This window comes from Castor canadensis, chromosome 4 (genome assembly GCF_047511655.1).
Source record: "Castor canadensis chromosome 4, mCasCan1.hap1v2, whole genome shotgun sequence".
In the NCBI taxonomy this organism is placed as follows: Eukaryota; Metazoa; Chordata; class Mammalia; order Rodentia; family Castoridae; genus Castor; species Castor canadensis.
In genome coordinates, this window is record NC_133389.1 from 127,141,892 (window position 1) to 127,163,394 (window position 21,503).

At 34.5% G+C, this 21,503-nt stretch overlaps 1 protein-coding gene across 2 annotated transcripts in view; it reads right to left on the bottom strand.

The window, feature by feature from the left end:
- The window catches only part of Ola1 (Obg like ATPase 1), a 159,944-nt gene that overhangs the window by 36,336 nt on the left and 102,105 nt on the right, over positions 1-21,503 (bottom strand). For both annotated transcript variants that reach the window (XM_074071127.1, XM_074071126.1), the window contains 2 exons: positions 9,827-9,907; positions 9,455-9,552 (listed from right to left, as the gene is read on the bottom strand). In XM_074071127.1, the coding sequence (XP_073927228.1) occupies positions 9,455-9,552; positions 9,827-9,907 (179 nt within the window). The remainder of the gene's footprint in view (positions 1-9,454; positions 9,553-9,826; positions 9,908-21,503) is intronic.

Consider the following 21,503-nt stretch of genomic DNA (forward strand, 5'->3'; position numbering starts at 1 on the left):
GGCAAGAAGAAGGAATAAAAGGAATACAAATAGGTAAAGAAACTGTCAAAATATCCCTATTTGCAGACGACATGATCCTATACCTTAAAGACCCAAAAAACTCTACTCAGAAGCTTCTAGACATCATCAATAGCTATAGCAAAGTAGCAGGATATAAAATCAACATAGAAAAATCATTAGCATTTCTATACACTAACAATGAGCAAACGGAAAAAGAATGTATGAAAACAATTCCATTTACAATAGCCTCAAAAAAAATCAAATACCTAGGTGTAAACCTAACAAAAGAGGTGAAAGACCTCTACAAGGAAAACTATACACTTCTGAAGAAAGAGATTGAGGAAGACTATAGAAAGTGGAGAGATCTCCCATGCTCATGGATTGGTAGAATCAACATAGTAAAAATGTCGATACTCCCCAAAGTAATCTACATGTTTAATGCAATTCCCATCAAAATTCCAATGACATTCATTAAAGAGATTGAAAAATCTACTGTGAAATTTATATGGAAACACAAGAGGCCACAAATAGCCAAGGCAATACTCAGTCAAAAGAACAATGCAGGAGGTATCACAATACCTGACTTCAAACTATATTACAAAGCAATAACAATAAAAACAGCATGGTACTGGCACAAAAACAGACATGAAGACCAGTGGAACAGAATAGAGGATCCAGATATGAAGCCACACAACTATGAGCAACTTATCTTTGATAAAGGAGCTAAAAATATACGATGGAGAAATAGCAGCCTCTTCAACAAAAACTGCTGGGAAAACTGGTTAGCAGTCTGCAAAAAACTGAAACTAGATCCATGTATATCACCCTATACCAAGATTAACTCAAAATGGATCAAGGATCTTAATATCAGACCCCAAACTCTTAAGCTGATACAAGAAAGAGTAGGAAATACTCTGGAGTTAGTAGGTATAGGTAAGAACTTTCTCAATGAAACCCCAGCAGCACAGCAACTAAGAGATAGCATAGATAAATGGGACCTCATAAAACTAAAAAGCTTCTGTTCATCAAAAGAAATGGTCTCTAAACTGAAGAGAACACCCACAGAGTGGGAGAAAATATTTGCCAATTATACATCAGACAAAGGACTGATAACCAGAATATACAGGGAACTTAAAAAACTAAATTCTCCCAAAACTAATGAACCAATAAAGAAATGGGCATGTGAACTAAACAGAACTTTCTCAAAAGAAGAAATTCAAATGGCCAGAAAACACATGAAAAAATGCTCACCATCTCTAGCAATAAAGGAAATGCAAATTAAAACCACACTAAGATTCCACCTCACCCCTGTTAGAATAGCCATCATCAGCAACACCACCAACAACAGATGTTGGCGAGGATGCGGGGAAAAAGGAACCCTCTTACACTGTTGGTGGGAATGTAGACTAGTACAACCAGCACTGACGAATGGATTAAGAAAATGTGGTATCTATACACAACGGAATTTTATGCAGCCATGAAGAAGAACGAAATGTTATCATTCGCTGGTAAATGGATGGAATTGGAGAACATCATTCTGAGTGAGGTTAGCCTGGCTCAAAAGACCAAAAATCGTATGTTCTCCCTCATATGTGGACCTTAGATCAAGGGCAAACACAACAATGGGATTGGATTATGAGCACATGATAAAAGCGAGAGCACACAAGGGAGGGGTGAGGATAGGTAAGACACCTAAAAAACTAGCTAGCATTTGTTGCCCTTAATGCAGAGAAACTAAAGCAGATACCTTAAAGCAACTGAGGCCAATAGGAAAAGGGGACCAGGAACTAGAGAAAAGGTTAGATCAAAAAGAATTAACCTAGAAGGTAACACCCACGCACAGGAAATCAATGTGAGTCAATGCCCTGTATAGCTATCCTTATCTCAACCAGCAAAACCCCTTGTTCCTTCCTATTATTGCTTATACTCTCTCTACAACAAAATTAGAGATAAGGGCAAAATAGTTTCTGCTGGGTATTGAGGGGGGGAGCGGGAGGGGGTGGAGTGGGTGGTAAGGGAGGGGGTGGGGGCAGGGGGGAGAAATGAACCAAGCCTTGTATGCACACATGAATAATAAAAGAAAAATGAAAAAAAAAAAAGGATTCTAAAATATATTGCTGTTGTGTCTTAATAGTAAGGCATCATACAGTTAATAAACATAAAAGACTAGGTGAAAACAGCAGTAGTAAAAAGCTTATTATCCTAAGAAAAGAACACAGTTTATTTCTGGAGATTCACAAATATACCTTGTACCACTCTTGGCTATCAATCACTATAATGGAACAGGTGCAAACATTCAAGTCAAATGAATCTGTTTTTACCACTATTTTTCACTACCTACAAGAACTTGCACATGTTTTATAATCTTTCCAACTGCCTTATCTGTAAAATGGGCATGAACTTACATGAGTTCACTTATTTTCTATTTATTCCGCAGCCATTTCTAAGTTCAGAGTACTGGTCACATAGCAAAAGCTACATACATATCAAATGATCATTTTCTATGTTTGTCTTTTGGTTTGGCACTGAAAAAGCTAAATCGATGACATTAAATGAAAAAAATTAAAATTTAGGACACATATAAGATATGTTTAAAACTTATTTAAATGCAATGTATTTAAGTAAAAATATATAAGTTCTTTTCAAGTGGTTGTCTTCACATTTTATTGCTTTTTGATGCTCCATAACAATCAAAATAAAATCCAACATCTTCATTATGACCTATTAACCTCTATGTGCACTGATCCTGTCTCCTCACTACCTTCATTTCCTATAATTCTTTCCCCTATTTACTTAGTTCAGCTACCTCAGAGCCTTTGAACTTGCCATTCTCTCTTTCTGGTCTGAGCTTTCCTTAGATTCTCTTATGGTATATGCCCTTCCCTAACTACCTCAATTAAAATGGCCTCCCTAATTGTTTTGTTTTTATTCATTGTCCTAATCATTTCTTGACATTAATACTTAATGTTTGTTTGTTGGATGTCTACTACTACATGAGACAATAGCCCTATGGCAACAAGGGCCTTTTCTGTTCACTACCTAGAAAGATGCAGGACAAATAATTGCTTATAAAAGGAAAAAGAAAGCATATACTTACCTCCTTAATGAGCTGAAAGTCCTATTAAGGAATATAAATTTGAAATTTATATTCATAACAACAGTTTTTATGAAATTAATTTCTCATCTTGATTGGACAGACCTATGTGCAATCCCAACTCTATTAGTGTCTACTCAAAGTTTTAAAGTCATTTATTTCAGAACTATGTAGTACTGGGGTTTTAACTCAGGGCCTCATACTTGCTAGCAGGCACTCTAACACTTGAGCTACATCAGAACATACTCTTTAGCAGAATTTAGTAATAAAAATGATCAGATACCAAAGTATGTCTCACCTAACATTGTGACTTAAGTAAGTTTTTATAGTCTCACAATCTACTGTTTCTGACTTTAAAATAAGGGAATGCAAGTATTTAAGTAATGTTACCAATCTCAAATAAAGCCATGTCAATTCTACTGATAGATTTTATTGTTCACTTTATTCACATTTTAGTCAGAGCAATAGCTACCCACTATGATGAAAGATGGGAAGGAACACAGTGAGACTCATTTGGGAGAGGAAATGAGAGCAAGTGAAACTCAATCCTAAAAAGTTGCTCTTACATTGGGAGTTTCAGCTTTGGGAATACTCTGTACAGTTCCACAGTTAGGAAATGGGTGCTTTTTCTTTGTGAATTTTCTGTATCCCAATTCATTAAAATGATAAATTCTAGGGGCTGTGGGATATAGCTCAGTGACGGAGCGCTTGGCTAGCATGTTCAAGACTCTGCTCTCGTTCCCCAGCACTGTAGAAACCAAACCAAACAAGACAAAAAATTCCAGTACTGGAAGGAAAGTTTAGGATGATTTCCTTAAATTCTTTAGTTTCACTGTCTTACCTCCAAAACATACACACACTGAACAAACAAAGTGAGACATAAAATCACAATGGAACTATTTTTAAAAGGCTTTTTAAAGAACAAACTCTTAATTTAAAAAAATGAGGCTTCTGTGACATTTAAAGAATAATTCAAAATAATGGAAACCTAGGGGTGACAATAAAATCATCGACGGCTGCAAACTGTAGAATTATAGGGCCATGAAAGAGTATGGCAGTGATGTTATGGCAGTCTCACTGCTCTACTTATCTATGCGATGTATTTTGATCCATATAACAGAAAGCAAATCAAGGCAAAATATCCAGAAGAAGCAATCAGATCAAACAAGTCTTTTCTGTTACTGAATTTTTTTTGAGCTATGCTAATTAAATTAGGAAATATTATTTATATACAACATATTTTATGTGAAAATATGAATGACCTGCTTTGAAAGGCTAAGTAATTTACCCAGTCACAGCACTAGTGAGCAGCAAATAAAATGACAGCAATAGTACTTCAAATTTTTAAAGAATCTTGATAATATCTAGTCCCTAATTTACAATACAACATATGCTCAAAGTCTCTTTAGAGCTCTTTTTTTTTTAACAGAAACAATGTTATTAATGGTACCTAGGTTTTCAGTCTAGCCTTCAAAAGTCTACTTAACTCATCTAGTAGGTGAGCTATAACATTAGCTCCAAAAGTAGTGACTGGGGAACATGCAGCACAGGAGAAAAAGGCAGAGAAAATAATACTCTTCTCTTGTCCTGCACAAGCAAGACATATCAGGTAAAAATACTGAAATTACCCAAATTAGCACACCCACTTTTCTATTCTAAAGCCTTCTCCAAGGAAACCTGCATACTGCCTAAAGTTTCATTCTAAATCTCTCATAAGGCCCTGGCCTATCTCTCTTATTCCCAACAGTCCTTTTTCTGTGCTTCTTCACTTCCACTACATACTTGTCAAAAGTCCCATTCTTGACTATAACTCATCCCAAGTCACAAAAGGAAACAAAATCTGACCCAGAGATCCTTAATCTCTGGGGTATAGGTTTTTAAGAAGTTTATTCTTGAATTATTCACCAAAGTGAGTAAGATTAGGGAACCAAAAAAATTCTTTGTGTACATGAATCATTTGTAATCTGAAGAATGGTGTATAACCATAAACCGAATTTTTGTCTTTCATTCCCAAATCATAGATATGTGTATGAGGAATACATGTTTAAATTTTACATGAGAGAATTCTAGGAAATATTCATTTTTAAAAAAAGAACTTCAACCTCTTAATCTCTTGAAGCTAGAAAAAATATGTGGAATGAAATTTTTCAGCTACTTTAAAAAAGATGAAAGTCTTGACATATTTGATAAATTATGTCACTCACAAATCAGTAAGTCAGCAGATGGTGTTAATGAAGATTACAACTGATGCTCCCAAATGTACCACTTTCTTAAATTCAGTGAACCATCTTGCAAATAGAAATCACTGCCTCAAAATAGTATTGGGCAAAATGCAAACAGGTCAGCACATATACACTTTCTCCTACAATTATCATTTTCATAATATATGAAATCAGAAGCACATTGTAAACTTTTGTTTTTTGTAGTACTGGGAATAAAACTCATAGCTTCGTGCTTTCTGGATAAGCACGCCACCACTTATGTTCATCCCCACTCCAACTAGTACCACTTGATAAGAATACAAAATTGCTTAAAGAGTAACTAAAAACAACTTAATGAAAACCCAACAGAAATTCATAAATGAGTTCATGTAGGGACTGGGGGATGTAGCTTGGTGGTTTGGTATTTGCCTAGCATACACAAGCCCCCCCGCACTGCAAAAAATAAATAAAATAATTATTACATGTAAAAATATACTCAAATGCAAGAGAACATTTGAAAAAAGAATTCAAGAGAATAAGAAAGTATTAGAGCTATTTCCTGATTTTCCTCCAAACCAGGCATACACTGTATAGTATTCCCAAAACTAAATCATAGTATAATGAAACCTCTAAATCTAGTGCAATAATTTTACATAATAATATAATGTATTTTACATTCTTTCAGTAAACTTGACATATTGCCCTTGATTATTCAATAGTTTGAAAGACTTTCAAATTATTTGTTTACTGATGTTGAATCAATTTCATCATTTAGAACGGCTTGTATGTTACCAAAATATTAAGTTACTATAAGCCCATCAGGTTGTGGCAGTTTGAAAGTCTTTAATTTTACTTACATTTTCCAGGTGAACAAAGATATACCGTATAAACAAACAATAAAACATAACTATCCTTTAGCAACATTTTAAAGAAGATAGGGACTAAAGAATACAAAAATGAAATGTAATTGGTAGCTATTAGGTGTAAAAACATCTAAAATTAGTTTGTTCTACTGATTTCATAATTGGATGGCATTCACTACTATCAAAGCAGCAAAGGTGCAAAGATTGAAATTTAAACCCCTAATTAAGCAATGGCTTGACAGTTTCAATGTCCTGTACCTGTTTGACACCATGACTCAGTAGGCAATCTAAAATGAAAATTAATACTGCATATGCAGTATAATCTTGGTTGTAAGTAATAACTGATTATATTTAGAAAAGGAAAACCTTAAGTGTTCTAAAATCATCAGCACCCACCAAAAACAACAAAATTTTACATAGCTTTATTCATTCAAGAAACAGCAACTTGTAATTAAAAAACAAATCCAAAAACGTTTCTGTGGATTTTCTCACAATACATTGATTATTGACATTTGATCATAACGCAACTGCAACCAACCCTGCTGCCACATCAGCTTCTCTTCAGGGGCTAGGTCTTACTCACAAATCAATGAAATAATGAATTCAACACTGTTAAAACTTGTGAGTAGATGTCTGGACCCATTCCAGTTTTTACATCTTTTGAAAGGTCAGTATACCTAGTCACTAATACAGTAGACTTATCTATCAAAATGCTTCCTTTCTGTTCTAGGATTTGAAAATAATATGTTATCATTTAAATTTCAAGTGACTTTAATAATTAAAATGTTCATTACTTCTGAAAATAGTGACCTGCTAAAATAAAGATCATTTCAGTCTTTCTTGTGTGGCAAAGTCTCAAACCTCTCCTCATTCCTGATGGTTTAAAACAGATTTTTAGATCTAAAAGACTCATGAATATTTATGTATACACACACGCATTTTTTTTTTGTGGTACTGAGGACTGAACATAGGGTTTGGCATGTTAGGCAAGCACTCTACCATTGAGCTATAGCCTCAGCTTTCCTGAAAATGTTTAGTATTGGTTCCTGTATCAGTCTTAATTTGCTACAGTAACATTACATATTAACTTTATAAAACAAAAAAATTTTCTTTTGCTTTAGGAGCAACTAATACAAATGGAGCTTAGATATAAACCTAACTAAAAAAACCAAGATGCTAACACAATTAAATGGATTTAAAAGTTAAAATAAATTTTAACTATTTACATCTGCTTATAGCGGTATAAATGATGAAAACCTAGTGTTCGTATCCTTCATATTAAAAATTTATTCTGCACTTTTATACAAAGGCTATGCTGCATAAACAGAGGATTTAAAACTGTAGCAGAGTGGCTGAATGAAAGGAAAATGGCAATCTTTCTGGCTCCAATAGATGCCATTCCCTATCGCACAGCGTTTCCCAGTCATAAATACATGACAAATACTTCCTCAATCATTTTTTACGAGCAGGGATGCACAGGGGGTAGTCAATGGCTAGCTTGAGGGAAAATAGGAACAGCAGGCGGCACAAACTGTACAGAAAATGGCTATGTGGTAAATTCTCTTCTGGAACATCACTCAGTAACCCAGTCTTTGATCTTTCAGCTACAATTACACTAACTTCCACAAGATCTGGACCGCCCCCCCCCACAAACACACATACCCCAACCTCAAACCAGATCATGATTTGTACATAAAACCTACTAAAATTTGGTTTTATAAAATAGTACCATTCATAGATCTATATTAATATAAATTAAAATTTGTTATTTAGACAGGAACTTACTTTCAATTGGCCATAACCATATCATCATCACAACTGGTCTCAAAAAACATGGGGAGTCTGGCGACAACTAAATCACAGACTGGCGTCTCCTAAGCAGTCTGTCTACCATTAGGGTCTGGGAAATGGTATTTACTATACAATTAGAGCCAGGGAGTTCTACCTGTAATCATCCAAATACAGGTGTGAGAAGCCCCTTTGGGTAAGGAAACTGACTCATCCCTTTTCATGTAAACTTTGATGTCTGTATTGTTTCACCAAGCCTCGGGAAATCTTACCAATCATACTACTATGAGAAAATTTATTACCTGAGGCCAATAATAAACCCTAAAATTCCTTCCTAAAGGTAACAATCTTTAACACATTAATCATCGAATTTATAAGGATTTGAAGCAAGACAGAACTAACTATTTTAAAGTTAATTACTTGCTGGGGAACACTGACCAGTCTGAACTACATTGTTATGTGAAATTCATGCTTTCTAGAACATTACCAATAAAGAGATTAAATTCAGCTTCCTATCAGGAACACAAAATGTCTCATAGTAATATCAACAGGGCATTTTTAGTTGCAGTAATTTCACAGAATTTATTCTAATGATTTATTGGAGTTAACCATCTGACATTAATTATTGTTTTGGCTTCCAGTCTATGAATGTTTATTTTTCAGTTTAAAGCCTTCTCACTCTTTGATATCATATGGAAATGAGAATTTTTAATGGAAAATTGAAACCATGTGCATCTAAGTACTTAATGAAGTACAGGGAGAAACCGACAATATATTTTAGGAGAATTCAGATATTTTGCTTTGGATAGTTTTGATTTGTTTCTATGACTCAATACTATAAAATGCTATGGGTCCAGCAAGGCAAGTCAAAGTGAGTACTATGCCAAATGTGACAGGCCAACATGAACATATGATTTTCTGAAGTTTTTAAGGATGAAAACAAATCTTGCACATTTTGATTACACATCAAAAATGACAACAGATGAGTTTTTACTTTTTTGCTATAATATACTTTTAAAATATTCAAAACAGGTACCTGGCCTACCTGGCTTTTTTTGCCCCTACCGTGTTCTCTTTTTAAATCTTGTTTTAAAGAAAGCTTACTTTCAATCTGCATTTTAAAATTTATGCTCAGCTATAACCCCAAGTGGATGTTTTAAAATCACTTAAAACAGCTAGAAATTTCAAGCTTAAAAAGTTTTAGTACTCCAACTACATTCATTCTCATTTTGTAACAGAAATGAGCAATAATGCTTAAAAAACTTAAACCTTGTAAGTAAATATATATTTACTTATGCTTAATTTAGTTGTTTTAAAAAAGCTTTTTAAGTTCTCTTAGTGCGAATCATTTAGAAGACTCATCTCTAAATGTAACAAAAGGCAAAACTTTTTCATTCACTTTAAAATTTTTCAAATAAGTAGAAGACATTAAAATAAAATAGTAAATATGTGTGTGTTTGTGTGTATATAACTATGTACCTCAGTATATCAGGAGAGTTAAAACTTACCATTTGTTTTTCTTCCTAATGTAGTCTTTTTCAGAAAGATTGACCAAGTAGACCATTGGTTTTGAAGTCAAAAATAAGTATTTATTCAACACTTCAATCTAAAGTGGGAGAAAGAGAAAGAATCCCTTTTAAAAGTTGAGAAAATATGGATAATTTGAAAGCAAACTTTCTTTAAAACAAGTCAGCATTTTCATTTTTATAATTCTTGTTTCCAAAAGGTTATTTGTTATGACCTATTAAGAATAAGAGATGAGGGAAAAGAAAAAAATAACAAATCTGAGAATAAGCAATTGCTGATAGAAATAATTCAAATTTGTTCTCTAAGAAATCAAACCACAAGCAGTAATAGATGGTATGATACTTATAACTTACCTCTTTGTCATTCCAATCATGATAGAAGCGGACAGGTTTCTTTTGATCTATAACCCAGGATTTGACCTTGCACATTATGTCCTACACATGATTGAGAAAAAAGTAAACACAAGATGAATACTAAGCATTTAGATACTCAATATCAATATTAAAAGTTTTCAAATCCTCAGAATAATAATTTTTAAAATAAAAGCAGAACTAAATCACAAGTAATTATTTTCAATACCATTAAAAAAACAAATACCAATGAAACATTGTTGGGGCATTAAGATTTTAATATATAAAATGAGGATAGCAAAATTAGTAATAGTCTAAAAAATTTCAAGACAATTCAATCACATCAAAGACAAAATAGAACAGTTAACAATACCTAGTGATGACACATGCAAGATAAACATGCTAGTAGGAAATGGAGGGGGTGGTATACTAGAGAAAGATTAAATTATATTTTTTTCTTTAAAAAGAAAAACAAACTACATAGACGAAGTTGAGCCTATTATTGACAATCTACCCTCTAAAACATTAAATGAACTGACCAAAACCCTTTTTCTTCTGATTTTTTTTTTTTTTTTGCCAACACCTTCTCCCTGCCCACTTCTCCGCAGCTCCCCCACCCCAACCTGCCAAAGCCTCCATTACACAATGGCAAGAGCCCTGCACCGGTGACCTCCAACCAGCTGCATTCACTTTCAGAACATCTCTCTCTGCTGGAAATCTAAAGGCCTTTTAGTTAGCAAGCTAGTGTGCATTCAGAAGGAGTAACTGCAGGAAGAGCCCAATGTGCTTTGTTTCTCTGGCCTTTCTTCACAGAAAGATTAATCATCTGTGAAATGGAAACGGCAAACAGCAAGTGACACAAACTGAACCCTTCAAGCCTTTCCTCATCAGTTTTGTGGTTCTGAATCTAAAAGCTGCGTGTGGCAAGGTTCTCCTTACAGGCAGGTGTTAATAAAAGGCTCTCGGGTCTGAAAGGTCAAACTTAGCTCTTCCAGAAGAAGCGCATTGGAGAGTCATCTAGGGTTTTTGTTTTTGTGTGCTTTTTGTTGTTGTTGTTGTTGTTAAAGATAACTTATGGAAATGTTTAAATATGCATTTCTCAAAATTTATTGTAACCCAAAATTATTCATAGATTCCTTAGATTTTCATGGATGTATTTTACTTGACCATAATCAGTTATTCCCCTATAAATGTCCACTTGCATAAATTATCTCGATATTTAGTATACCTTCCTTCCAAATCTTGCTGTTACCAACAGGAAAAATAAGGGAAAAGCCCTATGTCCTTAGATCTTGACTTGAAACCCTCCGGGAATAGGACTTCCAACAGATTTTAACAAGGAAGGGGCAAGCTGAAAACTTTTAATGAAATCTAACATGTTCTGCTTAAGAATAATCACTTTTACTCTTCTATAACTGAATTTCACTCATAAATGTTTAAAAGTGGCTAATGTAATACCATTTCCTACAAGGAGAAGATCAAAGTGCTATATTACAAATGCATTATGATTAAAAAAGCCCTGTGCAGCCTTGCTATTAACTGTTCTTTAAACCCTAAAAGGCTTCCCATAGATCTCACTTGGCACTGCATATACAACCTTTGACAAGTAATGTAGACCATTTTTATTCATTGCCTAAAATTGTAGGCAATTATGTGCGTCACACTGGCCACCTGCAAATTCTGAATGCCTGCTGCAGTTGTCAGTGCAAAAAACTAATGTCGGAGGGGATTAATCTAGGGGGAGAGAGTCCTCTTTAATGGCTCCAGCAGGTGAAATGGCCCAGCTGGTTACTATGATGAGTGGCCAGAACAGCTTATGTAGAGACACGCAACAAGATTGTACAAAAGAAGGAAACAGTGGTACCATCTTATATTTGGTTCCTTTAGTTTTTTTCAATTAAAGAAAGAAAATAGACAAAAGAAAGCCAATCCAAAAATAAGGAAATTAAACTTTAATCATACAAAAAGTATAAAATACTTTCGTAACTATAAATATTTTTACAAAAGCACAGGGCCTCAGTAGGTACTGATCAGTAGTGAAGGAATTTCAGTACTTTTTCCTTCATTTTAAATTAACTAAATCACTACTTAGGATAGAGAAATCTTGTCACAAAAGCACTTGGCATTAGTTGTTTTTTTCTCTTATACCAATATATTATATTACAAATTAGAAACAATCCAATTTTAATTAGAGAATAACTCATACTTCCAGTTCTCACAAGGTATATTCCTTAAAGTCACATTTAAATCTTTGTAGAAAAATTTATAAATTACAACCTAGTTTTTGAGCAGCTGGAAGTCAAATATTTTGTACCTACTGCTCTCTTAATTATTCCCACAAAAGATTCAACAGTCAAGACACCTTAGATTTACTAAATGATACCAGTTTTACTTCAGATTATCCAGAACTAGATTACAATCAGGTAAGGTTATCTTATATAAGTGATCAGTATACGGCATAGTCTCTATCTGTCCTTTTTCTTACATAAAGGAAAAATTAATTTTAATTTTAGCAAAAACTTAAAAGATGTTATATCCCTTATGTGAAAAATAAAACAAATGAAAGAATACATTTGGGCTTATTTGAATATGAAGTTTAATAAGCTATTGATTTTTTCCCTTATGCTTTTATATATACAAACATATATTAATAAGGATGGTTAGAACAATAAAAGGTACCAGTTAATTGAATTTGGTTCAATGGGGAAAAAAACCCAATAGTTTACTCACTTTTAGCAAATGAGAATATAAATAAATAAATAACAATTTAGTCTTTGATACATTTAGAAGTTTCTTTGAGATTTCATTTTTTTACTATCATTATGTAGAAATATAGATATACAAGTACAAAATTGAACTGTTTCAACAACTTTAACAAATTCTTCATCTTGAAAATGAATTATGTATATGACGAAGATACACAACAAAAATTCCTAGTCATTTGAACTTTTGGGTTAGACTGCAGTTATGTACTAATTCAAAAGCTAACAGCATAATGCTTAAATTTGTGAATAAATCCGAGGTCTACCATTTACAAGGTCTGTTACCTACTCTCCTGATAAAATACAGACGATGACAATCTATTTCCTAGGTGTTACTCTATAGATAAAAAGAGATAATGCATATGAAGTGTTTTTGCACAGAGTAAGTTTTTTTGTTTTTCTGTATGTATGTGTATGTTTATTTTTGTTTTGCTTGCTATGTAGCCAAGGATGGCCTTAAACTCCCAATCCTCCACCTCAGCATCCCCAGTGCTGGGATTATAAGCATGTACCAACAGGACCTGGTTTAATACTACCTTTTAACTGCAAAGAAACTTAATCCAAATCCATTTTAATACCTTGTTCTTCTGCTTTGACTCTTACTGATAGTTTCCCATCTAACTTTGGAAATGCTCTATTTTATTGCTGTTGTTGCAACTGTAACATTTTTAAACTCATGGAGTAGGAATGAATTACCTAAATTCCCACAGCTAGTAAGTAACAAAGATGAGATTCATCTCATCTTTTTGTCGTGGACATTTATGTTTGTTTTTTGGCGGTACTGGGGTTTGAACTCAGGGCCTTTGGCTTGCTAGGCAGGTACTTTACCACTTGAGACACACCTCCAGCCCACAAAGCAGAGATTCAAAATTCAGGTCTAAGTGACTCATGTCTTAGCACCATAGCCTATTTGTCTTCCTTACTGCTTTTTGAACAATTCCTTGTTTAGCCTAGACATCCCTAAGATTGTTATAAAAAGTGCTCACTCTCATTCAGGTTACCAGCAAAACTTAATTCTCTATTTTATTATATGGGTATAAAATCTGATTGTCAATCCATTTATCAGACAAATAATAGCATTTCTCTTTGCACACAGTAACATGATAATTCAGTCATTTACTAGACTTTTTTAGATTACTTACGAGCTTTCTTTATTCTTCAGTTTTCATAGTAAGAATTATTAACCTATGATCCATAAATTAATCAGGGGTTTCCTAATGCCCAGAAATTACATGTAAAATTCTGTTCATGTGATTTGAGGGAAGATGGCACACACCTTCCAAAGGTAGTCCATGGCATATACCTTTCAAAGGGAATCATGATCCCCTAATCCAAGAACTCCTGCTAGTGACTCTGTGGCAATATGCCTGTGTTCTAACAGCCAAGTAAGTAAATGTTTTAGGGCCAGGTACTCAGACCCCAGGGTAAAACACTGACCCAAAACTTGCTTCAGCCAACCCTGCACTCAAAATTTATCTATCCTGATTAATACTGTGTTGACAAAAATTTTACCCATTATAATGTTTATTTAGCACAATTCTAGCTAAAATCCTTACAGGGAGGTTGGAGAACATTATAAATTGAAATTATCACTACTCTGAAAAGCCTGAGGGTAAAAAAATGTTTAGAGAGAAAAACAGGTGATTTGTCCTATTATATATTACAATAAACCTAAGGCAGCAGTAATTAGAATAATGTGATACTAGCTAAACAAAAAAGGTATATATAGATTAGACACAATACACAAAGCCATTAATTGGAGATTTGCTAATAAATTATGAACACTCATACAACAGAACATTAAGATATATCTGAATGTACCTTTGTATAAGAAAATGTCCAGATATACTGGTAAGTGAAAAGGGCAGGTTCAGAACCATGGAATAAGGTTAAGAATATGATTATAGAAATCACATAATGATGTGTGATTTCATACATAATATTTCATACATAATATGATTTTAGAAATCACATCTAGCACATAAATAGAATCAAGGATAATAATCACTGATAGATGCAGGAAAAGTCTTTGATAAAATTCAATATCCCTTCATGATAAAAACATTGATAAATTAGGTATAGAAGGATCATACTAATATAATAAATGCTATATATAACAAACTCATCAACATCATACTGTATGGGGAAAAACTAAAAAGTTCCTCTAAAATCAAGAATAAGACAAGGTATCTACTCTTACCACTTTTATTCAATATAGTACTTAAAATTTGGGCCAGAATGATTAGACAAAAGAAAGATATAAAAGGAACACAAATAGGAAAAGAGGAAGTCAATTTATCCCTGTTTGCAGATGATTCTATACTTAGAAAAATCTAAAGATGTCACCAAAACATAAATCCAAAATAGCAGGATAGATTCGACATATAAAAATCAGTGGCTTTATTATGCACCAATAATGAACTTGCTGAGAAAGAAATCAGGAAAGCAATTCCATTCATGATAGTGTCAAACAAAACCAAAACCAAAACCAAATAAACCTAATCAAGGAGGTGAAAGATTTCTACAATGAAAATTACATACCCTCCCAGTTTCATGGATTGAGAGAACTGTTAAAATGGCCATGCTACCAAAAATGATTTAGATTTAACAAAACCATCATCAAAATGCCAATATCGTTCTTCACAGAAATTAAAAAGATAAAAAAGATATAGGCTAGCACAAAAGACACTGAACAACCCAAACAAACCTGAGCGAAAAGAGCAATGCTGGAAGCATCACAATACCTGATTGCAAAATATACTACAAAGCCATAGTTACAAAACTAGCATGGCATAAAAACAGGTATGTAGACCAATGGAATAGAAGGCCCAGAAACAAACCCACATATCTATAGCCAAATGATTCTCAACAAAGGTGCCAAAAACATATGTTGGTGAAAAGACACTCTCTTCAACAAATGTAGGGAAAATTGAATATCCACATTCGGATTGAAATTAGATGCCCTGTATCTCACCCTGTGTAAAAATTAACTAAAATAGATTGAAGATCTTAAGGTAAGATTTGAAACTACCACAAGAAAATATAGGGGAAACCTTTCAAGATACTGGCACATGCAGTGCTTTCCAGAAAAGGAATCATTATAGCTCTGGAAACAAAGGCAAGAACTGACAAATGGCATTACACCAAATTTAAAAAGCTTCTGCATATCAAAGGAAATAATAAACAGAGTAAAAAGACAACAAATGGAATGGGGAGAAAACCTTTGTCAGTTATTTGTCTGACAGAGGATTAATATCCAGAATATATAAAGAACTAGGAAAACTTGTGATAAACTGGAAATTCCAGCTGCAAGATAAACCTACAACTCTCTTAAGTCTTAAAACTGGTGTGGTGATTTGGTGATACAGTGATTGCTCTAGTGTGAAAACCTAGCCTCAGAAAGACATTCTGTTGCTCCCTATACCTCAGCGAGCCATAAGGCAAGGCACAATCTTGAGAGGGGTCTACTGTTTGAGATTGAGCTACTATGCGGGGCTTGAAAACAAGGAACAATCACGGTTCAGGGAGTCCTGTGACACCCTGCCAGTGTCTGGGTGGAGATGGCCATGCAGAGGGAGAGTCTAATGTGGTACTGCAGAGAAGTAAAAGTAACATGAAGCTGTGGCAGCAAAGGGCTGATGGTTGGAAGGCCTATCCTCCCCGGCAAGGAGGGAGTAGGGACTCCCATCATCTGAGGGTTGGTAGAAACCTAGCACCAAGCCTGTAGCTGGCATAGTATTCAGCCTCTAGGGCCTGCTTCTTGATTTCATGTGTTAAATTCTAGGTGGGTCAGAGGGCTTTTGGCCCAGACCCTCTAGACCACATGACTTCTACAGCTTTCTTCCTCTCAAAAAGAGGTGAACAACTGGCTGGGTACTGAAGGCACTGAGACCCATCTCCAGGAACTGCATCCTAGCATGTGTTTGCTTCCAGGCAGGTCTAAGGGCACCCAAGTCCAGCCTACTCCTCCTCATAGGGAGGTGAACTGTTGGATGGATTCTGTACACACTGAGCCCAGCAAGCAGAGCAACCAGGTCCATCAGTTCCCCCCAGCCAGTGCAGAACTCTGTGCTCTGTTTGCTTCCTTGACACTTTGATGCATTTGGGGGTCACCTTGAGGCTTGGATGCTTGCTACACCTGGGGATACAAACTGTGGGGTTGTAGAGCAAGTTGGAACCTGCCTGGTCCACAGGCTGTAGAGCTATGACTCTAAGTACACAAGAAAAGAAGGTTCTATAGTCAAAGCAATCCAGAATTAGATATCTAAACCTTCTAAGAGACTCCAGTTAGTTTACCTAAATCTGAGCAGTGCTGGGGGTCAAGCCCAGTTCTCTGAGCACATGGGCAAATCCTTGGCTACTGGGCCATACCACCAGTGCAGTGGTGAGAAAAAGCACCTCAACCCAGGCACTATACTGCCCTGCCTGAACATTGAAACTATTTCAACTGAAAGATTACAGGAGATTAAACTTCCACCCAATGAGTTGGCCTCAGATGTGCAAATCCCAATGCAGAAACGTAAGTAATATGAAAAAACAAGGCAATATGTCTTCTCCAAAACTCAACAGCTCTGCAGCAACAAACACTAATGACAGTGAAGTGGAAGAAATCACAAAGAATTTAAAAAAAATGATCAATGAAATTAAAGAGAACACAAATAAATGCCTGAATGAATTCCAAGAAAACGCAAAGAGCTGAATGAAATAAAGAAGACAATGCAGGATACGTAAGAGGAATTCAATAAAGATATAGAAATTCTGGAAAAAAATCAAATTGAAATTCTGGAAGTGAAAAGCTCAATAAGTCAACTAAAAAAAAAAAAAAACCTCAGTTCAAAGTCTCTCCAGTAGACTGAATTAAAGAAGACAGAATATCAGAACTTGAAGACAAGGTGGCTGTGTTAGAATATGTGGATGAAGATAGAGTAGGGAAAAAAACTAAAGTGGCACAAACAGAACAATTAAGACCTCTAGACACCTATGTGTCATAGGCATAAAAGAAGGAAAACAGATGCCAACTAAAGGCACAGAAAACATATTCAACAAACTAATGTCAGAAAATTCCCCAAATCTTAACAAAGAGATGGTCATCCAAGTATAGGAGGCTTTTAGAAGCCCAAACAGATCAGAAAAGAATCTCCCCATGTCATATTATGAGATAAAACATTAAGTATAGAGAACAAGGAAAGAATATAGAAGGTGCAAGACAGAAATGTCAAGTCACCTATAAAGGCAAACCCATCAGAATACCAGCAGATTTCTCGAAAGAAGCTTCAAAAGCAAGGAGGACATGAAATGATGTATTTTAAGCTCTGAAATGATGTAGTTTAACTGTCAAACTAGATTACTGTACCCAGCAAGGTTATCCTTCATAATTGAAGCAGAAATAAAAACTTTCCATTTTTAACAAAACCTAAGCAATTCATAATCATTCAACCTGTGCTGCAGAAGATACTTAAAGGAATCACACAGATGAGGAACATAAATGCAGTCATGAATATGTGGGACAGAATAAATCTCACTAGACAAGTAGATGAGTAAATGAGTAGTAAGGAATAATCAAGCACTAAAAGACTAATAAAATGGCAGGAGCTACTACATACCTTTCAACAAAAACTCTGAATGTTAATGGTCTTAATTTTCCAATCAAAAGACACAGACTGGCAAAGACAAACATAGGCTTAGAGTTAAAGGATGGAAAAAAGATTTACCAAGAATATAGACCACCAAAAAAAAAAAAAAAAGCAAGCAGGACTAACTATACTCATATTTGACAAAGCAATTTGAAACCAAAATTAGTCAAAAGAAACAAAGATCACTTCATATTAATAAAGGAAACAATCCAGCAGGAGGAGATAACAATTGTAAACATACATGCACCTAATGTCAGTATACTCGGTTTCATAAAGCAAATACTCCTGGACATAAAACCACAGAGAGACTACAATACGTTAATAGTGGATGACTTTAACACCCTACTTTCACCAGTAAACAGATCATCCAGACAAAATATGTGCAAGGAAATTTCAGAATTAAATGATACTATAGATGAAATGGACTTAACAGACATCTACAGAACATTCCACCAACAGCCACAGAATGAATACACATTGTTCTCAGCAGCCCATGGAGCTTTCTCCAAAAATAAATCTTATCTTAGAACATAAAGCAAGTCTTAACAAATACAAGAAAATTGAAATACTTTTCTGTGTTATATTAGACCACAGTGGAATAAAAGTAGAAATCATTAACAAGAGAAACTATAGAAAATATTCAAACACATGGAGATTGAACCATTCACCTTTGCCTGGTCAGTGGGTCACTGAAGAAATAAGGAGGAAATTGAATCAAATGAAGATGGAAACACAACTTACCAGAACCCTTGGGCACAGCAAAAGCAGTGTTTAAAAGGGAAGTTTATAGTTATGAATGCCTTCATTAAAATATCAGAGATCCCAAATAAATAACCTGATGTACCTAAAGCTCTTAGAAAAATAAGAACAAGCCAAACCCAAAAGCAGTATATGGAAAAAATAACAAAGATCAGGGCAGAAATTAACAAATTGGAGACTAAACAAATACAAAGGATCAATAAAATAAAAAGTTGGTTCTTTGAAAAGATAAACAAGATTGCAAAACACTTACCCAAACTAACCATAAGAAAGAGGAAGGAAACCCATACTAAAACAATTAGAGATGAGAAGGGATATCAAAATGAAGACAAATGAAATTCAGTCCATCATTATGGAATACTTCAAAAACATATTTTAATGAACTGGAAAAATCTAGAGAAAATGGATAAGTTTCTAGATGTATACCTACCAAAATTGGGCCAAGAGGATAAAAACCACTTAAAGAGATTGAGGCAATGATAAAGAGTCTCTCAAGATCAGATGGATTCACTGTTGAGTCGTAATATACTTTTAAAGAAGAAGTGACATCAATGCTCCTCAAAGTACTCCAGGAAATACAAAGGGAAGAAAGAAGACTAAACTGATTCTGCGAAGCTAGCATTACCCTGATACCCAAAGCAGAAAAAGATACAATAAAAAAAAAGTTTACAGACCAATTTCCTTGGTAAACACAGATGCAAAAATTCTCAATAAAATACTTGCAAAAATTCAACAACACATCAAAAAGATCGTACACCCCCCTATCAAGTAGGTGTGTTGTCAACACACACAAATCAATAAACATAATACAGCACATAAATAGAATAAAAGACAAAAATCACATGATCATATCAATACATGCAGAAAAAAGCCTTTGACAAAATTCAACATCCGTTCATAAGAAAAGCCTCAAACAAAGTAGGAATAGAATTAATGTACCTCAATATAATAAAGGTTATATATGATAAGCCTAAGCCAACATCAAACTAAATGGGGAAAAACTGAAACCATTTCCTCTAATGTCAGGAACAAGAGATGGGTATCTATTCTCTCTACTCTTATTCAAAATACAGCCTGAATTCTTAGCCCAGAGCAATAAAACAAGAGAAAGAAATGGAAGGGATACAATTAGGAGAGGAAGAAGTCAAATTTTCCCTATTTTCAAATGATATGATCCTATATTTAAATGACCCTAAAGACTTCACCAAAAAAAACCTCAGCTCTGATAAACACTTTCAGCAAACTAGCCAGATACAAAATCAACACATGAAAATCAGCAGTCTTTTCTATATACCAATAACAAACAGGCTGCAAAAGTAATCAAGAAAGCAATCCCTTCACAACTGTCTAAAAAAAAAAAAAGAGAGAGAGAGACAAAAGCTAATTAAGGAAGTGAAGGACCTCTAAAATAAGACTGTGAAACCTTGAAGAAGCTGAAGACACTAGAAGATGGAAAGACCTCCCATGTTCATGGATTGACAGAATTAATATTGTGAAAAGTAATCTATATATTCAATGTAATTTCCATAAAAATGCCAATGTCATTCTTCACGGAAACAGAAAAATAAATCCTAAACTTCATTTGGAAGCACAAAGACCCTGAACAGTCCAAAGCAATCCTCAGCAAAAAGAGCAATCCTTGGAGGTATCGCAATACCTGACTTCAAAATATAATACAGAGACACAGTGACAAAAACAGTATGCTGCTGACATAAAAACAAACATGTAGACCAATGGAACAGAAGATCCAGAAATACATGCTCACAGCTACTGCCATCTGGTTTTCAATAAAGGCATCAAAAACATGTTGGAGAAAAGACAACCTCTTCAACAAACAGTATTGGGAAAACTGAACATCCACAAGTAGAAGACTGAAGCTAGACCCCTAGGTCTCACTCTGTACAAAAAATTAATTCAAAATGGATCAAAGACCTACATGTAGCACCTACAACTTTGAAATTACTAGAGGAAAACAGGGAAAACCCTTGATAGAGACATAGGCAATGCCTTTTTGCAAAGGACTCCAATTGCTCAGGAAATAACAAAAATTGAGTACGGAATCACATCAAACTAAAAGTCTTCTGCATAGCAAAGGAAATGATTACCAGAATCAGGAGACAATCTACAAAATGGGAGAAAAGCTATGCTAACTATTCATCAGATAAAGGATTATTATAAAGAATATATAAAGAGCTCCAAAAATAAAATACCAAAAGAACAAACCAATTAGTAAATGGACAAATGAATTGGACAGTTCTCAAAAGAAGAAACACAAATGGCCAATAAACACATAGGTAATGTTCAACATCCCTAGCCATAAAGAAGTTCAAATCAGAATTACACTGAGATTCCATATCACCCAAGTCAGAATGCCAATCATCAAGAAAACAACAACAAATGTTGGCAAGGATTCAAGGAAAAAAAGGAATCCTTATACACTGTTGGTGGGAATGTAAATTAGTGTAGCTACTATGAAAATTAGTATGGAGGTTCCTCAAAAAACTAAAAATAGAACTACTATATGAT